The 21,399-nt window shown below is 53.6% G+C and overlaps 1 protein-coding gene across 22 annotated transcripts in view; it reads left to right on the top strand.

Annotated features, from left to right (window-relative positions):
• Ptprf (protein tyrosine phosphatase, receptor type, F) overlaps window positions 1-21,399 on the top strand; it is an 82,030-nt gene that overhangs the window by 27,028 nt on the left and 33,603 nt on the right. For 11 of the 22 annotated variants that reach the window (XM_039110172.2, XM_063287872.1, XM_063287876.1 and 8 more), the window contains 3 exons: window positions 7,289-7,477; window positions 12,667-12,684; window positions 15,684-15,794. In XM_039110172.2, coding sequence (XP_038966100.1) covers window positions 7,289-7,477; window positions 12,667-12,684; window positions 15,684-15,794 — 318 coding nt within the window. The remainder of the gene's footprint in view (window positions 1-7,288; window positions 7,478-12,666; window positions 12,685-15,683; window positions 15,795-21,399) is intronic. The other 11 variants (XM_039110175.2, XM_039110168.2, XM_039110167.2 and 8 more) reach the window with 1 other exon arrangement.

Genomic DNA, 21,399 nt, shown 5'->3' with positions numbered 1-21,399 from the left:
CCACCCCCACCTACCCACTTGTCCTTCCACCTGTTTCCATCTTGGCCCGTGTCTGCTAAGTGGGCCAGACTGCTGTACCACCTGTGCCACTCGGCTGGATCCAGCTAGTGTGTCTCTCTCATATTGCCCACCTGGAGAGAAGGCTGTGCGGCAATGGCCCGGGTTGAGGGCACTGGATTGTGAGTACTGCACTTGATCTCACCCTCGTGGGTTCTGAGGCTTTAGGGTGATAGATAACTTAAGACACACACACATGCACACACACACGAGCACACACCCCTCCCCTCAACACACACAGAGACTCTCTGGAAATAGCTCCAGGGGAAAAGGCTGATGGTGAGCCACCTATGGCCCTGTCCCGAGGCGTCCTGCCTGGGCTAGGCGGGATGAGTGTGTTTTCCTAGGTTTATTTTTCCCCGCTCCACCTTTTTTCTGCCAGAAGCCTTTCTATTCCTTTCGCTCGTAGTGGAAAATGAGGGTGAAGAGCTACCACAGGAAGTCCCACACTAGAATTCCAGACAACCTCTCTTCTTCCCTGGCAGCTGTGACACTTACATGCCTCTGGTCTGGTGGCCTTGGGCCCTAACCTCCATTTCCTGTGACCACAATAAATAGATCTGGGGACCATGAGGATATGGAGTGCTGTAGCCAGATGTTGGAGGTTCAAACCCTAGGTATTCTTGGGTAGGAAGGCGCTTTTGGAATGGGGCAGTCGTGGCAGCTGGAAGGTCAGACACTGAGTTTCTTGTTTCCTGGAGTCCTAATTTTTCCCAGTTCTGATAGTCTGCAAATGGAGTCCTCTTCTGTTAGCTGTGGACACAGAACACTTTCCCTGTGCCCATCCAGCTCTCTATCCCTGTGGTCTCAGGTGCCTATCAGGCCTGCTTTGTGCGTTTTGCCCCTTCCCCCAGCTTATGATCGTGGGCTGCATCAGTACCACTGGAAAGAGCTCTCAAAGTTGGAGGTGTTAGATGCCCCTGACTGTATATTCTCCATCCTTGGTAAAGAATCCTCCTCACCCTGGTTGCCAGGGGAGAGGAGGGCTTACCAAGGGCAGACTCTTGCTTCAGAGAGGTCCTTGTTGATGCAAAGTAGGGCAGAAGTGTATCAATGAGAGGTAGGTGTAGTCAGTCTAGCTAGCAAAAGCTAGCATCATCCCGAACCTTGTTGTGAGTAGAGGAGGAAGGGAGATAGACCAAGAGCATGCCAGGTAGCATCCGGCCCAGCTGCCTGTGAGATCCCAGAGGCGGTTCACTCTGGGTTCCTGGTTCAAGGCTGGTAGACAGAGGAACCAATGTTCTATCTAAGATTGAAATACAAGAAGAGGCCTGGGTCTGAGGAGGTGAATTGATAAGTCTAATTTGAAATCTGTCGAGTCAGGTGTGTGCAGGCATCCAAGGAAAGATGTGAGAAGGCCTAATGTGGAGTTGCCTGGCACTCTTGAAGGGCGGCTAGAGATGGAATTGTGAGAGCCAAGAAGCCAAGCCAAAAGGATCCCCAAGAACTGGCTTTCACTGTTGGGGGAGGGGGGAGCTAAGGGAGAAGCCAGAGCAAGGGAGGCAATGGAGGAATATGAAGGAGGAAAACCCAAGAAAGATGAGTATTGGGCAGTGTCCTTTGGCCTTGGCTCTGCAGTTGGCACTGACCTTGGCGAGCAGGCTTCCAGAAGGCGCGCGCGGGGGTGGCAGCAGGGCTGCAGGGGGCTGAAGAGGGAGTGGGAGGCTGTCAGTGGTCTGAAGTGACTGGGAGCAAGGTCTGAACCTAGACAGGTAAATGGTTAAAAAGAAAATTCCTGGAGCAGGCCTCGGGTAGAGGAACCTCAGGAGAGAGAGCCCAGCATGAGGCAGAGCCTAGAGTGTAGGGGCCAGGCAGTGGCTGGCTCTGGGGTCCACTGAGTCCGAGAGTGGTGGGGAGGCCTCACCTGCCAGGCTGAATAGGATGCTGTGGAGTGCCAGGGAAGCCCAAGGGAGGGGGGATTACTGAGAGGGGAGGCCGAGGCTGCCGACAGGCCCCAAACAGCTCAGACTCAAAAACAAAACAGGCTTTTAAGATGCCAAGTTTGATGAAATCTGAGTGCTGAAAGAGGTGGGAGTCTTCTCCTGGAAAAACAGCTGAAAGTCGAGACTGAAAGCTGCGAAGGGAGATGGGCCCTGAGGCCCCTCAGGCCCCCCTTACTGCCTAGGAGCCTGGGGGTGGGGTGCGGGCTAGGCACCGAGCGTCAGAGCTTACAGGTTTGGGAGGGCTGTCTTGACTTTGTCTTTGCTGAGGATGGAGCTGCTCTGGGGACTGAGCTGAGGTGGCCCTGGGCTTCCTTGGAGTGCCAAAGGGCAGGGTGGGGCCTGGCCACCCACAGAGGTTCCTTTGTGGGTTTGGTCTTACTGTGTCTCCAGGTGCGTGTGTCTCTTCATATGTGTGTCTGACTCTGCATGTCCTCATACCTGTGTTCCCACACCTCTGTGCATGCCGCCTCTGGATCTGCCTGCAGGAGGCTGTTTCCACAGGTGCTTGTCACTGCAGATGCCCCTCCACAGGCACATGGAGGTTTCTATTTTTGCACCTGTCTCTTTCTCCACGTAGTTCTCTAGGTCCCTGGCTGTGCATGTTTCTAAGGTGTCTGTGTGTTCAGGGACAGGGCGATACATTCGCGCATAGAGGAGGGGTCAGCCTCACAGACAGTGCCACCCCAGGGAGCCAGGATATGTGCATGCGCATATGTGCCTGTATTCAGAGATGCCATGAAGCTGGATAAACATGGGTGAAGAGGTCTCGCTGACAGCCGGTGCCGGTGCTCGCCCCTGCTGCTACCACCCTCCCCTCTAACGCGTCTCCATCTGTTAGCTTTCCTGGTGCAGCCCCCTGCCTCTGGTCCAGACTCCGCCCCAGGCATCCCAGGCTTCACTGGACAAAGAGACCTGTGTGTGTTCTCTAGGGGCCTTCAGCAGCCTCCTTCCCTCCCCCTTCACTGCAGCCTGCTGCTCTAAACTTCCCACCCCTCCTGCCCTGTCCTCCGCTATCAGAACTCCAATACATACCTCAGACCCACCTTGCTATTTAGTATCACTCCATCCTCGCTATAGCCTTTACTCAGGCAGTGTGCAGGAAAGCTCTCTGCTTCGCAGGATCATTCTTTTTTTTTCTTTTTTTTTTTTTGGTTCTTTTTTTCGGAGCTGGGGACCGAACCCAGGGCCTTGCGCTTCCTAGGTAAGCGCTCTACCACTGAGCTAAGTCCCCAGCCCCTCGCAGGATCATTCTTGATCCTCCTTCCTCCAGGAAGTCACCAAGATAGCAGATGAGAGGTGGAGTCACAGTAATTAGCTCTACTGCTAAGGGACATCAGCCACGCTCCCTGTCCCTGTGGTGTGTATCCTCACCACCCCACCGCTTAGACACGCCCTCCCACATGCCCTGTCATCTCTGAGCTCTGAAACAACAGGACCTCTCCAGGGAAGGGGGTCAGGTCTCCCAACCTCAGTATCTGAAGGGCCAGTTGGGTGCAGGAGCTTTTCATGAACACTTGGAGGCTCACCCTAGGTGCACAGATATGTGCAGGTGGGACAGACTTTCGATTGTGTGTGCTACTTGTGTGCAGAGACTATCCAGGCCTAGGCTACTGGATTGATGCCTCTCCAAAGTCCCCCAAAGCCAGTGGGCTTCTTTTTCTGCTTTGGGAACTCTCGGTGTAGTAGAGGGCCTGGCCGGCACTGTGGACTGTATACGCAGAGGCAACTTAACAGCTCCTGCACTGTTCTGGACCCTAGCAGGCGGGAGCTGGATGCGCAGCGTTGGTGGAGCTGGAATGCCTAAGGGGGAGCAACCCCTCCCCCCGAACTGAGGAGCAGGGTCCAGGGAGGGGGCGCGGCTGCTCCGCCTAGGTGGGGGCGGGAAGGGCGGCGCCCAGTAGGACTTGGACGCGGAGGCGCGCACCCGCTCGGACACAAGCGCGCGCAGCCCTTCCACCGTGGCACCCGCCTCTCTGCCGTCGCCATGGTTACCGGGTGGCCTGGAGGGGGGAGGGGCCCTCCCGCGCCAGCAGCCCCTGTGCTGACAGGACGTGTTTAGAGGGACTATAGCGTAACCCGTGCATTCCCCTTATGGAACACGGGCGCGTGCCAGGGGTGTCCACATGTTGGGAGCATTGGGCTTCCTTTACAGCACCTAAAAAACGAAGGCGTGTGTGTACATGGGGTGTCTGCAGTGGAGCCTGTAGCCGGAAGCCAGTTGAGGGCGGAGAGGGGGGAAGGGCGTGGTTCTTCCCAGGGACGCCCCTCCCTTCCACTGCCCTGCCCACCTTTTCCTGCGTGCTGGTCTAAAGCACCAGGGTCTTATCACCTGCTTCCCTCCAAGCTCCACCTCCAATTTAACTGAGTGACCTTGGGCGGGTTTCCAGATTTCTGCTAAGTCCCCATTTGCTCATATGCCTCACAGGGTTTTGGTAAAGATTGTCATTTTGTAAAGCGGTTAGAGAGTACCTGCAACAGAGTGAATGCTTCATGCTTGAAACCTTTAATAATCCCTGTATCCAGAGGCCTCAGTTTTCTCAGTTGTTGATGGGTCGGAAGTGACAGGGTGGCATGCATCCTCCTGAGAAATTTGCCGTGGTTATTAAACTGAGTGGTTCAGACTACTGTGATACAACTCTGGTGGTACTGGGGGGCTAGGGGGTGAAGGTGGCAAAGGGGCCAGTCATTCTGGACCCCAGGCATTTGGGGAATGTCTGTTGTCCTTGACTGAGTGTGTGGAAGGCTCCCAGGTGGGAGAAGGAGGAAGCAGCAGTGGGTGGGGGCTGACTTTCCCTTCTGGAGTGGGCTAAGAAGCAGCCTTCCTGGTGCTGCTGGGGACCTGGCTGGCACCAGGGACTGGCTTTTGGGTCCTGCTGTTTAGCTCTTTACATTCACTGGTTTTAGGCTTTGGCGGTGGTGCCTGAGGGATGATCTGAGCCAAGGACGGAGCCATTGAGAGTGTGATAATTGAGGGAGGAAAATTAATCGTCCTTAATTTGGCATAGGTCCCAAAGACCTTCCCCGTGTCAAGAATTCAGAGTAGATCCCTGGGACACTGGGCTGCAAGCATTTCTACTGCTCTCACTCTTGACTGTACTTTGCACGTAGGCCACAGAGGCTAGAGAACTCCTGGGCTCTGACTCTGGCGGGACCTAGCCATCCCTCATTCTGCACCCCATCTGTGCAGACAGATAGGAATAAGAGCTTGAAGAACAAGCTCAGTGTCTTCCTTAGTCAGTGACCATGGCTCTAGCTCCAGCAGCCTTGAGTGTCCGCCCCTAGCTGCGAGATGGGTTGGGGAGGATGTTCTAGGCCTCAGGTCTTTCTCTTGTCTTCCAAGTGGTAGCAGGCCAAGGACGCTGTGCATCCACAGTCCTTATTCCTCTCTTCTCTCTGTTCTCCTGCTGCTGTTTAGTATGATCCTTTCAAGAGTCAGCTGAGAGTCAGGGCACTGTGGGATCCTGCTTACAGCCAAAGAGACCCAGTGCTTACATGGGAATTTAAAGGGCTGCAAACAGGGAAGCGTATAGCCAATTCCTGGCCAAACCTGGGGGTTCAGGGCCATGCCGAGAGCTCTCTTATAACCACAGCCAGATACTCTTCTAGGAGTCACAACTTTGATGGGGTTCCTCCAGCTTTATCTCATGTCTGAGTTCCTAGGTGCTCTCACCCTGCCCTTTACTTTTCTCCCTCTGAGGCTGAGTCTTTCTGGCGCGGGAGCCTGGGTGCAGCAAATGTTCCTGCACACTAACCTGTGCTGGGCATGTGAGAGGGAGAAGAGTGGTGTCTGTCCCCACACCACACGGTGGACAGAGGGCAGACATTCCCTGTGCCTTCATTAGGTGTGCCGCCATCGTTAGGTGTGCCCAGAACCAAGCTTGGGAGGAGGAGAGGTACTGTTGAGTTCTGGAAAACACTTGACGGTTTTGCTTCCCCTAGAATGGGAAAGAGGGCCCCAGGCTATAGTTCCAGTATCTGTCTACCAGTGGCTCAGGCCTGGTTAATTATAACTTCAGTAGTTACTGGGTGCTTCTTCTATGTCAGGTACTCCTCAGCACTCTGGATTCGTTTTCTGATGGAATCTTCAAGGTTTCTTTACAAGGTGGACACTAAACCCAGTAGACAGATGAAGCACCAGTGAGGAAAGAACACGCTCAGGCCCTAGAGTTGGTAGTTAGTGGTAGCGCTGTCAGTCCCACATGGTCTACACTGTCCCAGGGCCTGTCTTCCCTGCTCTTGGTGCTTCTGAGAGGTAGGGATTGGACTGCTTTGTCTCAGCTCATGGGGTTGGTTCAAGAACCTGTGGTAGAAGGGAATGGGTTGGGGCTGGAGAGATAGCTCAATGGTTAAGAGCACTGACTGCTCTTCTAGAGGTCCTGAGTTCAATTCCCAGCAACCACATGGTGGCTCACAACCATCTGTAATGGGAGCCGATGCCCTCTTCTGGTGTGTCTGAAGATAGCTACAGTGTACTCACAGACATAAAATAAATAAATAAATCTTAAAAAAAAAAAAAAAGAAAGAAAGAAAGAAGTGAATGGGTCAAGTGGAAGTGATTTCCTTTGTGAGTTGCCAACTCTGGAAAATACTGGGAAGACCAGGGCTGGTTGTTTTGTTGCTGTTGTTTGGTTTTCGTCTTCTTAGCCTACACATACTCAGACATGGTCCTTTGGCCTTATCTTGGTTCTCGGGGTCAGGCATGAGTGAGAAAGGCCAGGGTCAAGGCTGTATGTAGTAGAGTGTGGTCAGAGGCAAGACTAGAGTTAGGTAGGGCAGGGCCCAGGGTCAGAGACCTGAGGCTCTGCCACATGATATAGCTGAAGGGATGCCAAGGAGGTATATCACGTGTGCTGACAAGGAAGTGGAGGCTGGACAAGCACAGGCTCTGGTGGGGCTGTGGCTATTGATGCTTTGGGAACTTTATTTCCCTTGCTGCCCCTACCCCACATCCATATAGCACTCTGCCGCAGCCAGCAGAGCATTGATCTCTGCTCCTCCTAGGACCTAGGGAGATAAGTGCTGACATCTTCAGTCTGTGCTTCCAGACTTGGCAACTCCCCAGCAGGGATGTGGTGGTATGGGCCCTCCTGCAGCCCCTGTATTGCCTAAAGAGACCTAGGACTCCCGACTCCTCATTTGGGGTAGGACTTGTGTTTCCAAGTCAGGGGTGGGAAAGAGAAGTGTACTGTGGGTCCCAGCTAACCTGGAAGTCAAGAGAAAGCTACACCGAGAGGTCCTCAGAGGTAAGCAGAGATAATCCTAATGCACACGTCACTCTTTGTTTGCAGAGGACCAGCTGCCGTCTGGGTTCCCGACTATCGACATGGGACCTCAACTGAAGGTGGTGGAGAAGGCTCGCACTGCCACCATGCTGTGTGCAGCTGGTGGAAATCCAGACCCTGAGATCTCTTGGTTCAAAGACTTCCTTCCTGTGGACCCTGCTTCAAGCAACGGTCGTATCAAGCAGCTGCGTTCAGGTGAGCTGAGGGCAGAGTTAAGGTGTCCTGAATACCTCGGGGAAGACACCTTCCAGCCTAGTCCAGTTAGGTGCTGGGGGATGAACTTTCTGAAGAAGACCGGTTAGAATGTCCCTAATGCCGTGGACCAGATCTTGCTTAGAAAACAAGATGTGGCAGCTAGAGCTGTCCTGATCCTTCTGAGATTGTCAGGCAACACATTTTAGGCCCGTTTTGCTCCTCCAAACATGCATGACATGCTAGCATGGTAGACCTGAGGAAGGTGCCCCGGGCTTTTCATCTTTCCCAGAGCCCAGCCCATGCCTCTGTTTCTCTAGACAGCAAGGTTTGCTGGGAAGGGGCCAGTGATACCTGATTCATCAGGCTTCAAGCGGAGCCTGAGAGCCTGAAACTAGGGAGATCTGCCTCTGTGCTTTGGCCGCCAGAGCCACTGTCTCACTCCTATGGATGTCTCAGTCGAGCCACCTTGGAGCCCTGGGAACAAGGATGCCATTGTGACTGAGAGGGAAGTGTCGCCCCATTGATCGATCTGCCTGTGAGGCTCCCGCCAAGAAAATAGATTTTGATTTTGTAGGAATGAAGTGGGTGGGAAACGAGGCTCAGAATCAGCCGGGCTGTGTTCTGCACCCGCTAGCAGCTCAGGATAGACCCACAGACTTGGCTTCAAAAGTTCTGCTGGCTGGGAGAAGGTAGGCCTCTGTCGTATGGCTTGAACTCCCGCTGCCTGTCCGCTGTGATGTCAACATCAAGAGGGATGTGTCCCCTTCTCTTAGGGCTCTGCTGGCCTCAGGGTGCACACCAGTCCCGGCCCCTCCCCTCAGGCCCACACCATTTTGGTACCCAGGAAGTAGAGGAAGTGATGAGCCACCCAGCAGGGCAGGATTCTGGCCCCAGCCACGGCCGCCTGAGACAGCCCACGAAGTGTTAGCTCATTTAATTTAATTAAAACTCAACAAGATGGAGGCAGCTGTAGTGCAGTTAATTAAAACAGCCATAATCAAGGCAGGAAATGGTCCGGCAGTGTTTGTGGCTGCTGCCCAGCACAGCACAGAGGCCGGCATGGCTCAGTTCCCCTGCATTTGCTCATGGGTGCCCCCAGGCAGGTTCCCCGTGCTGCCAGACGGTCCTCCCTACAGGCCTGACTCCTCCCCAGAATGGCATTGACTGTCTGTGGCAGGCAACAGTTCTGGGAAGGCCCGCTGTCTCCAGCATTTGTTCATCAAGTATTTATGTAGCTCTCGCCGTGTGCCAGACCCCGTGCCACCCCTCCCCTGCCTATCACTCCCCTGGATGCTGCACAGACCTCTTCCTTCTTGTCCTCACAGTGGCCAACAGCCCTTCCTCCTCCTCGAGCAAACCTCCTGCCCTCCTTTGGGCTTTGCCACCCCCGATTTCCTCTAGCTGCCCTGTTGTCCTTGCCTGAAGTGCTGGGTCCTCTAGCCCAGAGACCTGTCAGCCTTAACCTTGCTGTGACATCTGTCCTCTAGCAGGCCAATCCGTTGTTACTGCTGCTTCAGTCACCACCTCCTCATCTGTGCCTATACTGGTCAGCCCAGCCCAGATACCCTGTATGAGCTCCAGGTTCCGCATTCGAGATGCTGTCTGGGTTTTACCCCATCCTAGATGAGCAATGACTTCTTTACAAACAGCCGTGCTCTGCTCCCATTGACCATTTGTTCATGAGTGGCACCCCTCACCCACCCACTGAAAGAGACCCGACACTCCCACTCAGTAAGGAACCACATCCTCTTCATGCCTCACCAAATGAACCTCAAGTTGGTGCCCTCTTTCTTCTCTTTCTGTTGTCTCTGTTCTGTCCTGGGACACCACTGTTCTCCCTGCCTCTAGACTTGTTCTGAAAGCTCTGTCCTCCGGCAACGGTTGGTTGTTGTCCATTCATCTTCCTCCTGAGAGCCAGTTCTGGACCCTGGGCTCATAACCCTTGATCCTGCCTGCTCCTGGTCCAGGGACCCTGCTCCCATCACATGCTGGCTTTATCTCAGCCCGTCCTATCTACATGCACCCTATTAGTTCTGTGGCCTTAGTTAAGCTAACTTTGTCAGTTCTCATATCTTGCAAAGTAGCCGCATTTAGGAAACAGTGACACTTTGCGGCCTGGTTTGTGGTAAAGGCTCCGTTCCTGCCTCCTGCCGCTTCACACTTGCAGGTAACCACGATGACCCATCCTTGCCCACCTGGCCCTCTACTCACTTTAGCTTCCTCCCCTGGGAGCCTGCACCCAGCTTCCGGCTACTCCCTCAGGAGCCACCCTGCTTCATGCTGTCAGTGTTTGTCTCCAGCCCTACTTACCTAGGCTGGATATGGGAGGACCTGGGACAGATTTGCTTGGTAAGGTGCCCCTCCCCACCGTACCTGGTTCTCTCTCTGTCCTCGTTGAGGAATTATTTTATTGACCTTTGGGACTTATCGCCGAAGACGATATCTACTCATTTGACCTTTCCTGCCACCAGGAAGCTGTGACTTAAGAATCATAGGCTAGGGAGGGTGTGTGTGCCCAGTGCTTGGGATGAAACTGTGTGGGGACATCCCTTCACAGAGTGGGGTCAGGTCCCTATACACTTGCATATTTTCAAGGACCCTTGTAGTTTTCATATCACCAACAGTTTACAGAGTGCGTTATTACCTCGTGGTCTCTTGCAACGTCTCTGCCGTAGGACAGGTTGTAATGATTATGTCCACTGTCCGCAGGTCAAGGGGTCACATGTGGAGGGCGTAGGAGTTCTCCTGGGAAGTAACCCCAGTGTCTTCTAACAGCATGTCCTAACCCTGGAGTCTGAGAGTAGCTGTATCTGTCAGAGCTCCAGACATTCGCCCTGCAGACCTCAGGTCCCCCTGGCAGTCTCTACAGTGCCACCAGCATCTGTGAGCCATAGCACATCTGTATACATCTGCATATGGTGTGGCCCCAGAGCAAGGGCTGACAACACGCACCGCTAAGGCGTCAGCTCTGCTCGAAGGGCTCTTTTCCTGCTGCAGCAGTGTGACCCGCTGCCACAGTACCCTTATGGCCCCTTGAGCGTGAGACCTGAGGCAAGCCTGTGAAGAGAGGACGCCTGCTGTGGCGGTGGCAGAATCGGGGCTGTCAGTTGGAGATGGCAGCTCTGGCTGCAGGAGGAGGCCTCTGGTCCCTCTGAGATGCTTGTAGCTTCTCCCTCTGCTGGCTGGCCCAGCTTTGACTGCAAGTGCTCTGCCTTTGGCTGGGTCTTCCAGAGAGTGCTGCAGTCAGCGTGTGATTATAGTTCTGAGCTCATTGGCACGAGTCTCCTGGGGAGGCTGACACATGGGCCCTTCCAGTCCCATATACCTGTCTAGTGAAACAGAAAAGCCAGGTTCTCAGTCAGTGGGTTAAGTGGAGAAAGAGCAGAACCACAGGGCTTCAGTGTCAGGCTGTGTGCACTACAACCCCCGCCCTAGCGGTTGTCACCTTTCTGGTCTGAGTATTGCTAACCTTAACTCAGAGAACCTTAAGGTAGTTTTGTTTATCTGGCTTATACCTATTGATGTTCACCGTATTAGACATTTAAGATAGAAGATTTTAAATACTTACTAGTTATTTTAAAATAATTTAAAAACTATGAAGTGTTAACATAAATAGCATTCTAAAATAAAAAAAGATAATTGTGTAATCTAAGACAAAAAAAAAATGGTTAGTTAGGAAACCCTCATTGTTAAATGCTTAAATGTGGCTGCATTCAGCCTGCTAACAGTATTACAGGGTACGTACTCTTCAGGAAATGCCACTGTATATTCATAAGGGGAAGCATCTAAATAAGGCAGATAGCTCTGTTTTTGAAACAAGGTCCTTACTGTATAGCCCTGGGTGGCATGATGCTCTACAGAGTCCAGCCTCTCCTAGAACTTGCCACGGTCCTCCTGTTTCAGCCTCCCAAGTGCTAAGGTTGGAGGCAACACACTCCACCCAGTCTTAGCATTGTATGGACTACAGTTTATAGGCTTTATCCTTGTGGGCTCCCTAAAAGGTTTTCAGTGATTCCCTCCTACCCCCAAACACACGCTCACACACACACACACACACACACACACACACACACACACACACACACAGGAGCACACATGGAGAATCTCTATGTTGGTCTATTCTCATTTTCCCGTGTGAACACATGCGCTCCCTCCGCAGCCACCACCTTTGCCTCCACATCCATCAGGAAGGCTCGGAGTTGACTGGTTAGATCTTGTTTGCCTCATGTAAAAGCCTCTTACTGTTTCCAGGCCTCCTCCTCCTCATTTATGCAGAGAGATGGGAATGTTTTTTCCAGGTGGGTGTTGCCAAGTCCAGCGAGACAGGAACTGATCTCTGGTCATGAGCACTTCCAACCCAACCCCCACTGAAGGAGCCAGGGGGTAGATAGACTTGGATCTGGGTCCGTCTATAGGTTCCTGGCTCCAGTGGTTGAAGTGGGTGTCTCGGGACAGGCACCTATTGGAAGACAAACCTACTCAGGGTTCATAACAGGCTGGGTTTTGACAGACAAGTGCCTGCCCCTTTTGGCTGCAGATCCCAGGGGTCTGAAGCACCAGGCACACAAGGAGTGGGTGCTGGCCCTTTGCCTCTCACCAGATAGGCTGAGGAGCTCTGACTACTCTACCCTGATAGGGTCAGGTGGGTTTTACAGGCCGTTAGCCACTGGGGTGTGAGCTGAGTCCCATGCCTCCCCAGTTGGATGCCAGGGCTGGTCTCTGTCTGGGATCCCTGATTCATGGTAACCTATGTGAGCTCTTCCTGAACCTTGCCTGCTTAAATGCCCTGGTTTTGTTTTGGTAAGTGCTGCCCTTGGACGCTTACCCTGTGAGATTTGGGTGGTCTGGGGTGGGTGCTGCTCCCCTTCCTCTCCATCAGCCCGGCCAGCCAGGGTCCTAGGAGCCCAGTCCTGCCTCCCTGATCCATATCAACACCTCTCCAGATTCAGCTCTCTACTTCCTCAGAGCAATGCTGTGGCCAGGGGACATGCTGCACCCACACTCAGCCTGGCCCAGCCCGGTGCTCGCTCACACAGCACTTGAGTCACCTACACGGAGGCCTCAAGTTCTCCTTCTAGTTAAGGCCCTTTCTAGTGTTTTGTTTTGTCTGATTTGGCTTTGTGTGGCTTTCCTTCCTTTTGTACTAATGTTTCTCTCTGATCTTATTTGCATTCAAATTACCTCGCCAGGTGGTTCACCAATCAGAGGTAAGAATGCTGTCCGTGCATTTCGCCACGCCACGCCACGTCACACCACACCACACCACTGCTGTCGCCGTTGGTCACCTCCACTCCATCCCGTCCAGTCCGTCACCTCCCCATCCCCATCCTGCCCTCTTCAGTCTCTTCATCTCCAGCTCCAGCCCTGCTCTCCCACCAGCCACCACACACCTCCACTCTCCAGTCGTTTCCTCCTGTGGACTCATCCATTACAAGTCTGCATTGTGGACATACCAGCTGAGACCGCCCTGGGTGGCAGGGGCTCACCCCACAGAAGGGACCCATTTGTTTCCCATAGCGAGTGCTAGCCTGTCCCTAAGACTGGCATAGATGGAGACACCTTCTCCAGGAGAGAGTGGTTGGGGAGCACGAGCAAGTCTGGCCCTGTCCCTCGGGAATCTCCTTTTTCTTAGATTACTACTTGACTTTTCCTTTAGTGTTTTGGTCCCGTGGTCCAGTGAAGATCATCCCTTATAGCTCTTCAGCATCAAGGGCTAGATATTTTAGATGGCAATTGGGAACTAAACAGACCCATGCATAACTAGGTCCCCCGACCTGTCAGCTTGCAGCCCCTCTGAACCGCCTTCATGTAACAGGACTCTGCAACCTGTTGGTGGGAAAGCAGAGACTCTGGACTGGTAACGGTCAGGGTTCAAGTCTGTCTCCTCTTAGAACTGGAGCCAGGGCCACCTCCCCTCAGGGCTGTTTGACTTACAGGAGAGTGAGGATGAATATGGACACTTTGTCACATGCTGAGTGGTGGTGTGTGTTTTATCCCGCCATTTTCTCCCCACATCCGTCAATATTTGTGGGCACATGTAGGCCAGAGTTCAAGGATAGAGTGCTCAGAAGTTGGGACTTGGTGGGGGGCAACTATTTGTGGCTCTGGTAACAGGACGAGGTTTCCCTGCCCTCTCTGCATCACCTGCACATGTGTCTCTTTAGCACATGCCCACCCTGCTTTCCCTCCTACTGGGTCTGGGTGTCAGTACCAGATTTGGAGATGTCTGTGTGTAGTCTCAGGGTCTGTACCGGGTAATGTCCTAGTTTGCTTTCTATTGCTATGATGAACATCATGACCAAAGGCGACTTGGGGAGGAAGGGGCTCATTTGGCTAGCATGTCCCGATTACTGTCTGTCGTTGAGGGAAGTCAGCACAGGCACTCAAACAGGAGCGGAGAGAGACAGTGGAGGAGAGCTACTTACTGACTTGCTTGACTTGCTCTCCGTGGCGTTCCCAGCTTGCTTTTTTATACATCCAGGACTACCTGCCCAGGGCTGCTACCACCCACAGCGAGCCAGGCCCTCCTACATCAGTTGTTAATCAAGAAAATACATCCCACAGATTTGTCTACCTTTTTCTCAATTGAGATTCCCTCTTCTCTCGTGACTCTAGCTTGTGTTAAGTTGGCAAAAATAACTAAGGAGCACAGGTCTCCTGACCAGACTTAGGCTCTCGTCCCAGGGGAGCTTCCTCCTTCCAGCAGCTGCAGTCCCAGGCACTCTTTCTTGTTCTCAGCTTGTGGCACCAGTTACCTGTCTCCCCCAAACCTCTATTGAGCTGACTATGGGCAAACCCCACCAACCAGGGCCCTGATCCTCACCTGCTTGTGTGAGCATCTGCTCTAACGGTGTCCACTCATCCCACGGCTATGACCCATTGGCTGCCAACCAGCACTGCTCTTGCAGTTGCTGGGCATTTGCCTTGTGCTCTGATGTCCGTGGGGAGGCTGAGGTCAAGGCTAAGGAGAGGCCAGCCCTTTCCCTCTGTGTTGGTAGCATCCCCCCACCCCCGCCCCGGCTGCTAGCCCTCAGCCTTCTGATGGTCACAGCTCCTGCTGCCAGGGCGCTGGTGGTGAAAGGGGAAAGACTGGGGTTTGGAGAAGCTGAAGCTTGGACCCAGAGTGTCTCCTCTTGGGCCCGGGCTGTGAGAACACAGCTTGAAATTCCCTCTGAGGTTCCTGTCCAGTCCAGTTAGGTGGGACCTGGCAGGTTCTGCCTGTGCTGTGTGGGCGTGATTGCCAGTCAGGGTGGAGGAAGAAGCTCTTTAGAGCTTCTCCAGCTGTTCGTGCAGGAGGTGGTTTTCTGTCAGGCTGTGTCCTGTGGGGGTTATTAGCTGTCCGTTGGACTGTCCTGTGTGGGTGTAATTGTCTGTCAAATTGTTCCAGGGAGGGGCGTGGTGCTTTGCCCTGTGGGTTTCTCTGTCATAGATAGATAGCCCAGTTTGCTTTCACTAGCAGTTTCCAAGTGTTTATTGCTGGGGGTGGGGGTGGGGCAGCATCAATGCGAGTGATCCTCCACCTCGGGTTCACTCACTTGACCTGACAGTACAGGTCCCAAATGCAAGTTTCATCCATCCTCTCAGAGGGTCTTTTCAGCTACCCCCACCCCCAGTCTTGGCTCCTGTCTGTCCGCCTGTGGCCAGAGCAGCCCCTCAGGGCGCTGGCCCAAGTGGGAGCTACAGTCTCCATTAGCCTTCTGAATTATGCAGAAGCCTTGGTGGGTCGAAGCACTTTAGCAGGACCAAGCTGAGGAAAGTAGCCGGAAAGGGTGGGGCTAGCAGGGTGGAGGTAGAATAGGAGGAGATGGTGGGAGTGTGGGGCAGGGGCTGCTGTGCACCAGGCCCCCAGGCAAGCCCCTTCCTCCTGAGTAGGTGATAGTGCTCAGGCTCTTGTCTGATGAGGACATTGCTTGTTTAGGAATTTCCAGACCTGTGTGTCTGTGGGCTTTGTGGACAAGAACATTGATAAGCACGATTATTGATAAATAGTCTTAGGACTCGGGACCGTGGTGGGCGCTCATGCATAGCTCCTGGGTGGATCTTGCTTCTAAGTACATGATCTTGATTCTTGCTTAGAGGGACCTGGCTCATCAGAAAGAGCTGCCTGGAAGCCACACAGGCCCAGGCCCAAGCCCTGGGCTACACTTGTCCCAGGCCACACTCACCGTGGACCATGACTGATGTCTTCTCTTGTGTCCCCCTACAGGTGCATTGCAGATTGAGAGCAGCGAGGAGTCTGACCAAGGCAAGTACGAGTGTGTGGCAACCAACTCGGCAGGCACACGCTACTCGGCCCCCGCCAACCTGTATGTGCGAGGTAAGAAATTGGCCACACCTGGCTCTGTCAACTTGGAGCCAAGCTTCACCTGCCAAGCATGCTGCCTGGAGGAGACCTTGGTGCAGATACTGGAGGGACTCCGCACGTCTTTCCTCCCCATCTCTGTCTGCAGCAGTTCTAGCAGCCGCCATCTCCGTAGCTCCCAGTGGGCATTCTACTCACAGCCGCCACTACTTGCCTTCTTCCCTTCAGGCCCTTGGGGAAGCAGACACTCCCTCCACCCTCTCACCCCCTGGGAGCATTTGTATCTCTTGTAGGTCTTTGCTGCCCTGTTCCAGAGCCCTGTGGGAGTCTGGAGCCTTCTGAGCAGACATTGCTGTTGGCGTGTGTGTGTGTGTGTGTGTGTGTGTGTGTTTTGGGGGTGGGGAGTTGAGCACAGACAACATGTAATTACATGTGAGTGTGCTGCATGTCTGACCTGACTTTCCTCCTGCTACCCCAGCAGGCTAGGCTCTAGGACTCTGGTTCTAAATTTTAGATTTGGCAGGGCTCAGGAATGGACCAGATGGGCCTTCTAGGAGGAGCCTGCTGTGTTCTGTCACCAACTCTGTCCCTCATGAGCCCCTATAGGTATAGTGCCTTGGGCTGTATGCTATTTACAGTTAGATCCGTAGCTGAAGGTTCTGGGGATGTTTTGGTGAGTCCAGCCTCTGTTTATAGCCAGAAGGAATCAAAGTTGGCCACCCGGGTCCTCCCTGATACCGTGAGAGATCATCTCGAAACTATGGACCCCCTGTTGGGGATCACTGGAGGAAAGAGTCCAAGCTTCCCTGCCTTTCCCCTGCAGTAGTAACTCCATCACTTAAAAGGATCCTCCCTCTTTCTGAGGATGGTCTGATGCCTCTCCAGCTCATGGAGCCCAAGTGATGGCAGTGGCCATCTTCCTCTCAAAGCAGTTTGGCAGACTTACTTACTGAAGGTGGAGAGGTATAAGCTGCCAGCTGCTTACAAGGGCCAACCATGCCCCAGGGCACGGGTCGGTTTTGGAGGGGTCGCAGGTGTCCGCCTGTTAGTTGACCAGAGAAGCTGTTTGAATTGGCTAACTCTGTTTCTTCTTTGGGAGTTAGTTGGGAAACCCCTATCACTGTCCTTGCCCTGTGTACCAATTTGGTGAGATGACTCACTGCCTCCTGTCTTTAGGAACACCATCAAGACAGAGACCAGGAACCCAAAAACCTGCTGAAGGCTGAGAGGAATAGAATTGAAAAGAGCACACTTAACCCCAGGCTGATCCAGGCTGGGTATCTTAACAAAGGCCCAGGAGTCTGCAAAGTTCCGTCTGGGAGATTAGCAGCTGAAAAGACTCTTCACAATGACCAGCCTCCTCCTCCCTCTTCAGCCAAGGCAGCCCCTGTCTGCACATGGCTACAGCAGAGAGGAGAGGCCAGGCAGAGCCTTGTAAACCCCAAGTCAGCTGTTTAAGCATTGCTTTATGGCCGTTTCCTAGGATAGAGCTGCCACAGGCAGTACAAACGCAGGAAAAGGCCACCCAGACTCCAGAAGGATGATGTGGGCATCTTAGCTAGGCACCACACCTGTCCAGGTAGCGCTGTCTTGCTGACGGTGCCCAGTGGCCGGGCAATGGTTCTCTCTGGAAATGGGTTGGGTGGCCACTAAGGCAATGACCAGGAGACCCTAACCCTTGGATCATCCCTACTTTCAGAGTCCCTGCTGTCCACACATGATTGCCTTGGACATGACCCTAGCTGAATCCTGCCTTATCCCACTTCTTGGGATAAGCTCCACTTGCAAGGGCCTTGGGAGGTCAAGGGTATAGTAGTTCCTTTACCCTCAGCCCTGCCTGTCCAGAGCCTAACATAGCCACCCCTGGCTTCTGTAGCTCACCCGCCAGGCCCAGCCTCATATCAAGAATCCGTCTGAGTCTGTGGGGGGCCTTTGGATCTAGGATTTCGGACCGTAAGGGAAGCCCTGCTTACTTGGGACCCTGGCCTGTAGTGTTTCCAGCTTGCTTTTGTGCCTAGCAAAGCCCCATCGGCCCAGGAGTGCTCTGGGATGGCCTGTGCACCGCCAACCACCAGCTCTGTATTTCTTACTCTGTATGTGGGCGGATAGGCATGGAAGAACCCTGCCCCACCCTGGTGCCTCTCTGCTGGACTCTTGTCTCCCAATATAGCGGCTTCAGGATTTCAATCCATGGTGGTTCCTGTTGTCACCCAGAGATGGAAGTCCCCAACTCTGTCGGGCCCTAAACCTCCCGATTCAGGCTAGTGTGAATCATAGTTCAGGGGTTTCTTATCCATAGCACTGTTCACATTTTAGACTGAAAACATCTCTGTTGAGGGCCATTCTTCACATAGTAGGATGTTTAGAAGCATCTCTAGCCATTCAGGTACCAGTAGCAGCACTTAATCAGACCAGTCTAATAACCATAGCTCCCTCCAGACTCTGGCACCCAGAGGCACTTTGCCCCTGTGGAGACCCTTTATCTCAGGATTGCGGCCTCCTGAGGGCTTCCGTCTCTGCCTCTAACTTTGTTCTTCTGTCTATTTGACTCATCTTCTCAGACTTAGTCTTCCCAGTTCTTCTTCTGTTCCCCAAGCTGCGCGGGCTGCCTCTCTGAGGCCCAGTGGGGCAGTCCATGTAGAGCTCCCAGCATGCTGCCAGGTGCACAGGAGGCGCATGAGAGGCAGCTGTCTGGGTTTCTGTCTGTTGGGCTAGCACTGGGGGACACACGTCGTACATTTACATCTGACTTTATTCACAGTTGCTTACAGTTCCACCCACAGTCTAGCAGGCCCAGGCACGCTGGGTGGACCAGCCTCTTTCTCCATCACCATCTGACTCCCTCCTCCAGTGACTCATTTTCTCCTTCTCTCCACGGCGTCTCTCCCCTCCAGCTCTCAGACATACAGTTGCCTGGGCCAAGGCAGAACCCTGCCCTTGGCAAAGCCTGGCTTACCTGTACCGGGATCACCAGCCGCCCCCTTCTCTTCAGGGACCCACCCTGCGTTTGAGTCTCCGCTCTGAAATGAGGATGTTACCTCCTGGCCTTTCTTCCCACAGGCATCATCCGGGCATGCTCCTCACTCGAGTGTTGGCGCGGCATGGGGCTTCCTCACAGTGGTGGGGCTGTAGTGGCTTGTGTGCCTCTGTGGGTTTGTGAGCTGGGTGGGCCCTGACCCAGAGCCCAGTAGGGTCTGTCTGAGCGGTGAGGGTGTGTGAGGCGTGGGGACTGGCCCGTGCCCCACTTCTACCTTCCCCGCTCTGCCCTCATCGTCCCTGGCACCCGCTGGTGGGCCCTACCCTGTCCACTGTGTCCCTCCATGAGTCCTAAGTCTTCTGTGAGCGGCGTGGTCCGTGTGCACCCGTGTGCACGTGTGTGTGCGAGGGGCACAGGAGTCCTGTCTTGTCTCTGTGCTGTGTGGGCAGATGGAGGTTGGCCTGTTTTTACTCTCTCTGTGTTTCTCCTTGTCTTTTTTTATTCCCTCTCATCCTCATCGCACTCTGCCATCAACCCAAACTCTCATCTCTCAGATCAGCGAGAAGGTTGGTCGTTTTCACTTCTTATCCATCTACAGTTCGCTGCCGACTGTGTCCGTCAGTTGGGACCAGCGGGCTTGGTCGGCTCCCTCAGGCTCGCTCCAGCCGTGCCTGCCCGCCAGTTGGCCTCTTCTCAGTGTTTGGGCTGGCTGGCAGGCAGGACCAGGGATGGGTGGGCAGGCCTCCTGCCCTGCATGTCCCTGTTGCTTGAATCCCTGATGCACTGTGTGTCTGCATGTCCCTTCCCTTAGCCAGGCTCCGCTGTTGGAGTGTCCACTCACGCATGGTGCACGGCATAAAACTACCCGACAGAACTGCACGCAGCTTTGCACCCAGACCAGGCTAGGGCTCTGTTCAGGAATGGTTGTGGGGATCTCTGGTCAGAGAAACTGTAAAGGCTGCAGTGCTTAGCATGTGTAGGGGGTTAGGGAAGCTTCTGTAATCTCCTCACTCTTATATAGGCCACGTTTCCTAAGAGAAGGCAGAACTCCAGGAGACAATAGTAGACTTAATTTAGAGTGAGATGTCCCCTTGAGATCTTGCAGTACACAACACAGTCCTGCAGTGTCTGCCCTGTCCTTGAGGCCCCCAGAGCCTTACCAATGCTCCATGAAGCAGACTGGCTGTTCTGAGACATAAGACCAGCCTTGGTCTGCCTCTCAAAGACCCTGACGGCTGTAGTCCAAGGCAAGTGGCATCATTTTGGTACTCTAAGTAAGTGTCCCGACATTATATCCTTTCTGTCTCTTACCAGGTCCAAACCCAGGTCACCCTGCCTGCCCAGACCCCTCTACCTGAGCTTCTAAGCCAGCCTCTCTAAGGGCGCAGTGTATGTGGCTCAGTGACCAGCCAACAGCCCTCAGTCCCATGCTAGGCTGCGGCACTAAGCATTCAGATCCAGCTTGCTTTTGCCTGGGGTGACTGAGTTATCACCACGATTTGCCGGGGCCTTGAGTTTCAGTCCGGCTCAGCCTTAGGTTGGGGCAGGGCTCCTTGACATTCCCTGTATCCCCTCCCAGAGCACTCAATCCCCTTGGAGCCAGGCCTCTATTTCTCAAGTCTGGGCCAGCAAGGGGCTAGTGGTCCTTTACATACCATGTGGTGTAAAGGGTTAATCACTGGCTTCGGGGGTCCCAGGAAGAAGCACAGGACAGACCCAAGCTACCAGGCGGCTTCTGCATCATGCCCTGTGGTTTTGAATTTACTCCAGGAGGACAAGGGAGCCAGTCAGGAGGAGGGCTGCAGCCTGGGCTCAGATATCAACCTAAGCCTCCATCCATATGCACTCCTGAGCTCTGGGGCATTTCGGTTACACCATTTCGCTGACCAGGCGGATCTGCCAGGGCGTTCAGAAAATAGTCAGCAGCAGACAGCCCAGTCCGAAGCCACTCCCCCCACACCCCTTCAACCTACCCTCTGCGTCCTTTGTTCTTTCTCCCACCCACCCTGCGGTCCCACCAAAAATAAACGCATACACAAATATTTAACGGGAAGGAGAAATGAGTTTCTAAATATTCCGGGGGGATTTGCCGGGCTGGTAATTTGTTTGGTGCTGATAATTGCATCTTACATTTTTCTAGCTTTACTTAAAACTGTGTGCCGGGTGTGCCAGCATTTAATTACTGCTCTGCGGCAGCCACAAGGTTATTTATTAAAGAGTTATTTTATCTTGATACAGTGGATCCTGCCCCTTATCCCCTCCTTAATGTTGTGTTATTTTCATCAGAGAAATTTCCGCAAGTGAATGCAGATTGTGGGGCTACCTCCCCCTGCGATTAGGCTGTCACTCCACTGAATGCTGATCCCTCCAGGCGCTGCACCACCCTGTTATAGGGGGTTGTCAGCGCAAATAATTAGACTTAAAAGTTACAGCTGAAATATAATCCAGAAATGGCAGGGCCCTGTTTTGGAAATTGTCTATAAAATGTCAGCAGTAAGGATGCACAGGGAACGGTAATAGACCGGCATTGTTGGAGCCTGAGATTAGACCCTAAGTGCATTCCCCAGCTCCAGTTTTTCCTTCCCTGCTGTTCATCTGTCAATAGACCGAGTCCAGGGTGAGTCCCGTTCCCTTTGGAGGCCC

Source organism: Rattus norvegicus, chromosome 5 (assembly GCF_036323735.1).
Source record: "Rattus norvegicus strain BN/NHsdMcwi chromosome 5, GRCr8, whole genome shotgun sequence".
In the NCBI taxonomy this organism is placed as follows: Eukaryota; Metazoa; Chordata; class Mammalia; order Rodentia; family Muridae; genus Rattus; species Rattus norvegicus.
The sequence above is the reverse complement of the archived record's forward strand: the minus strand, read 5'-3'. Positions and strand labels throughout refer to the sequence as shown.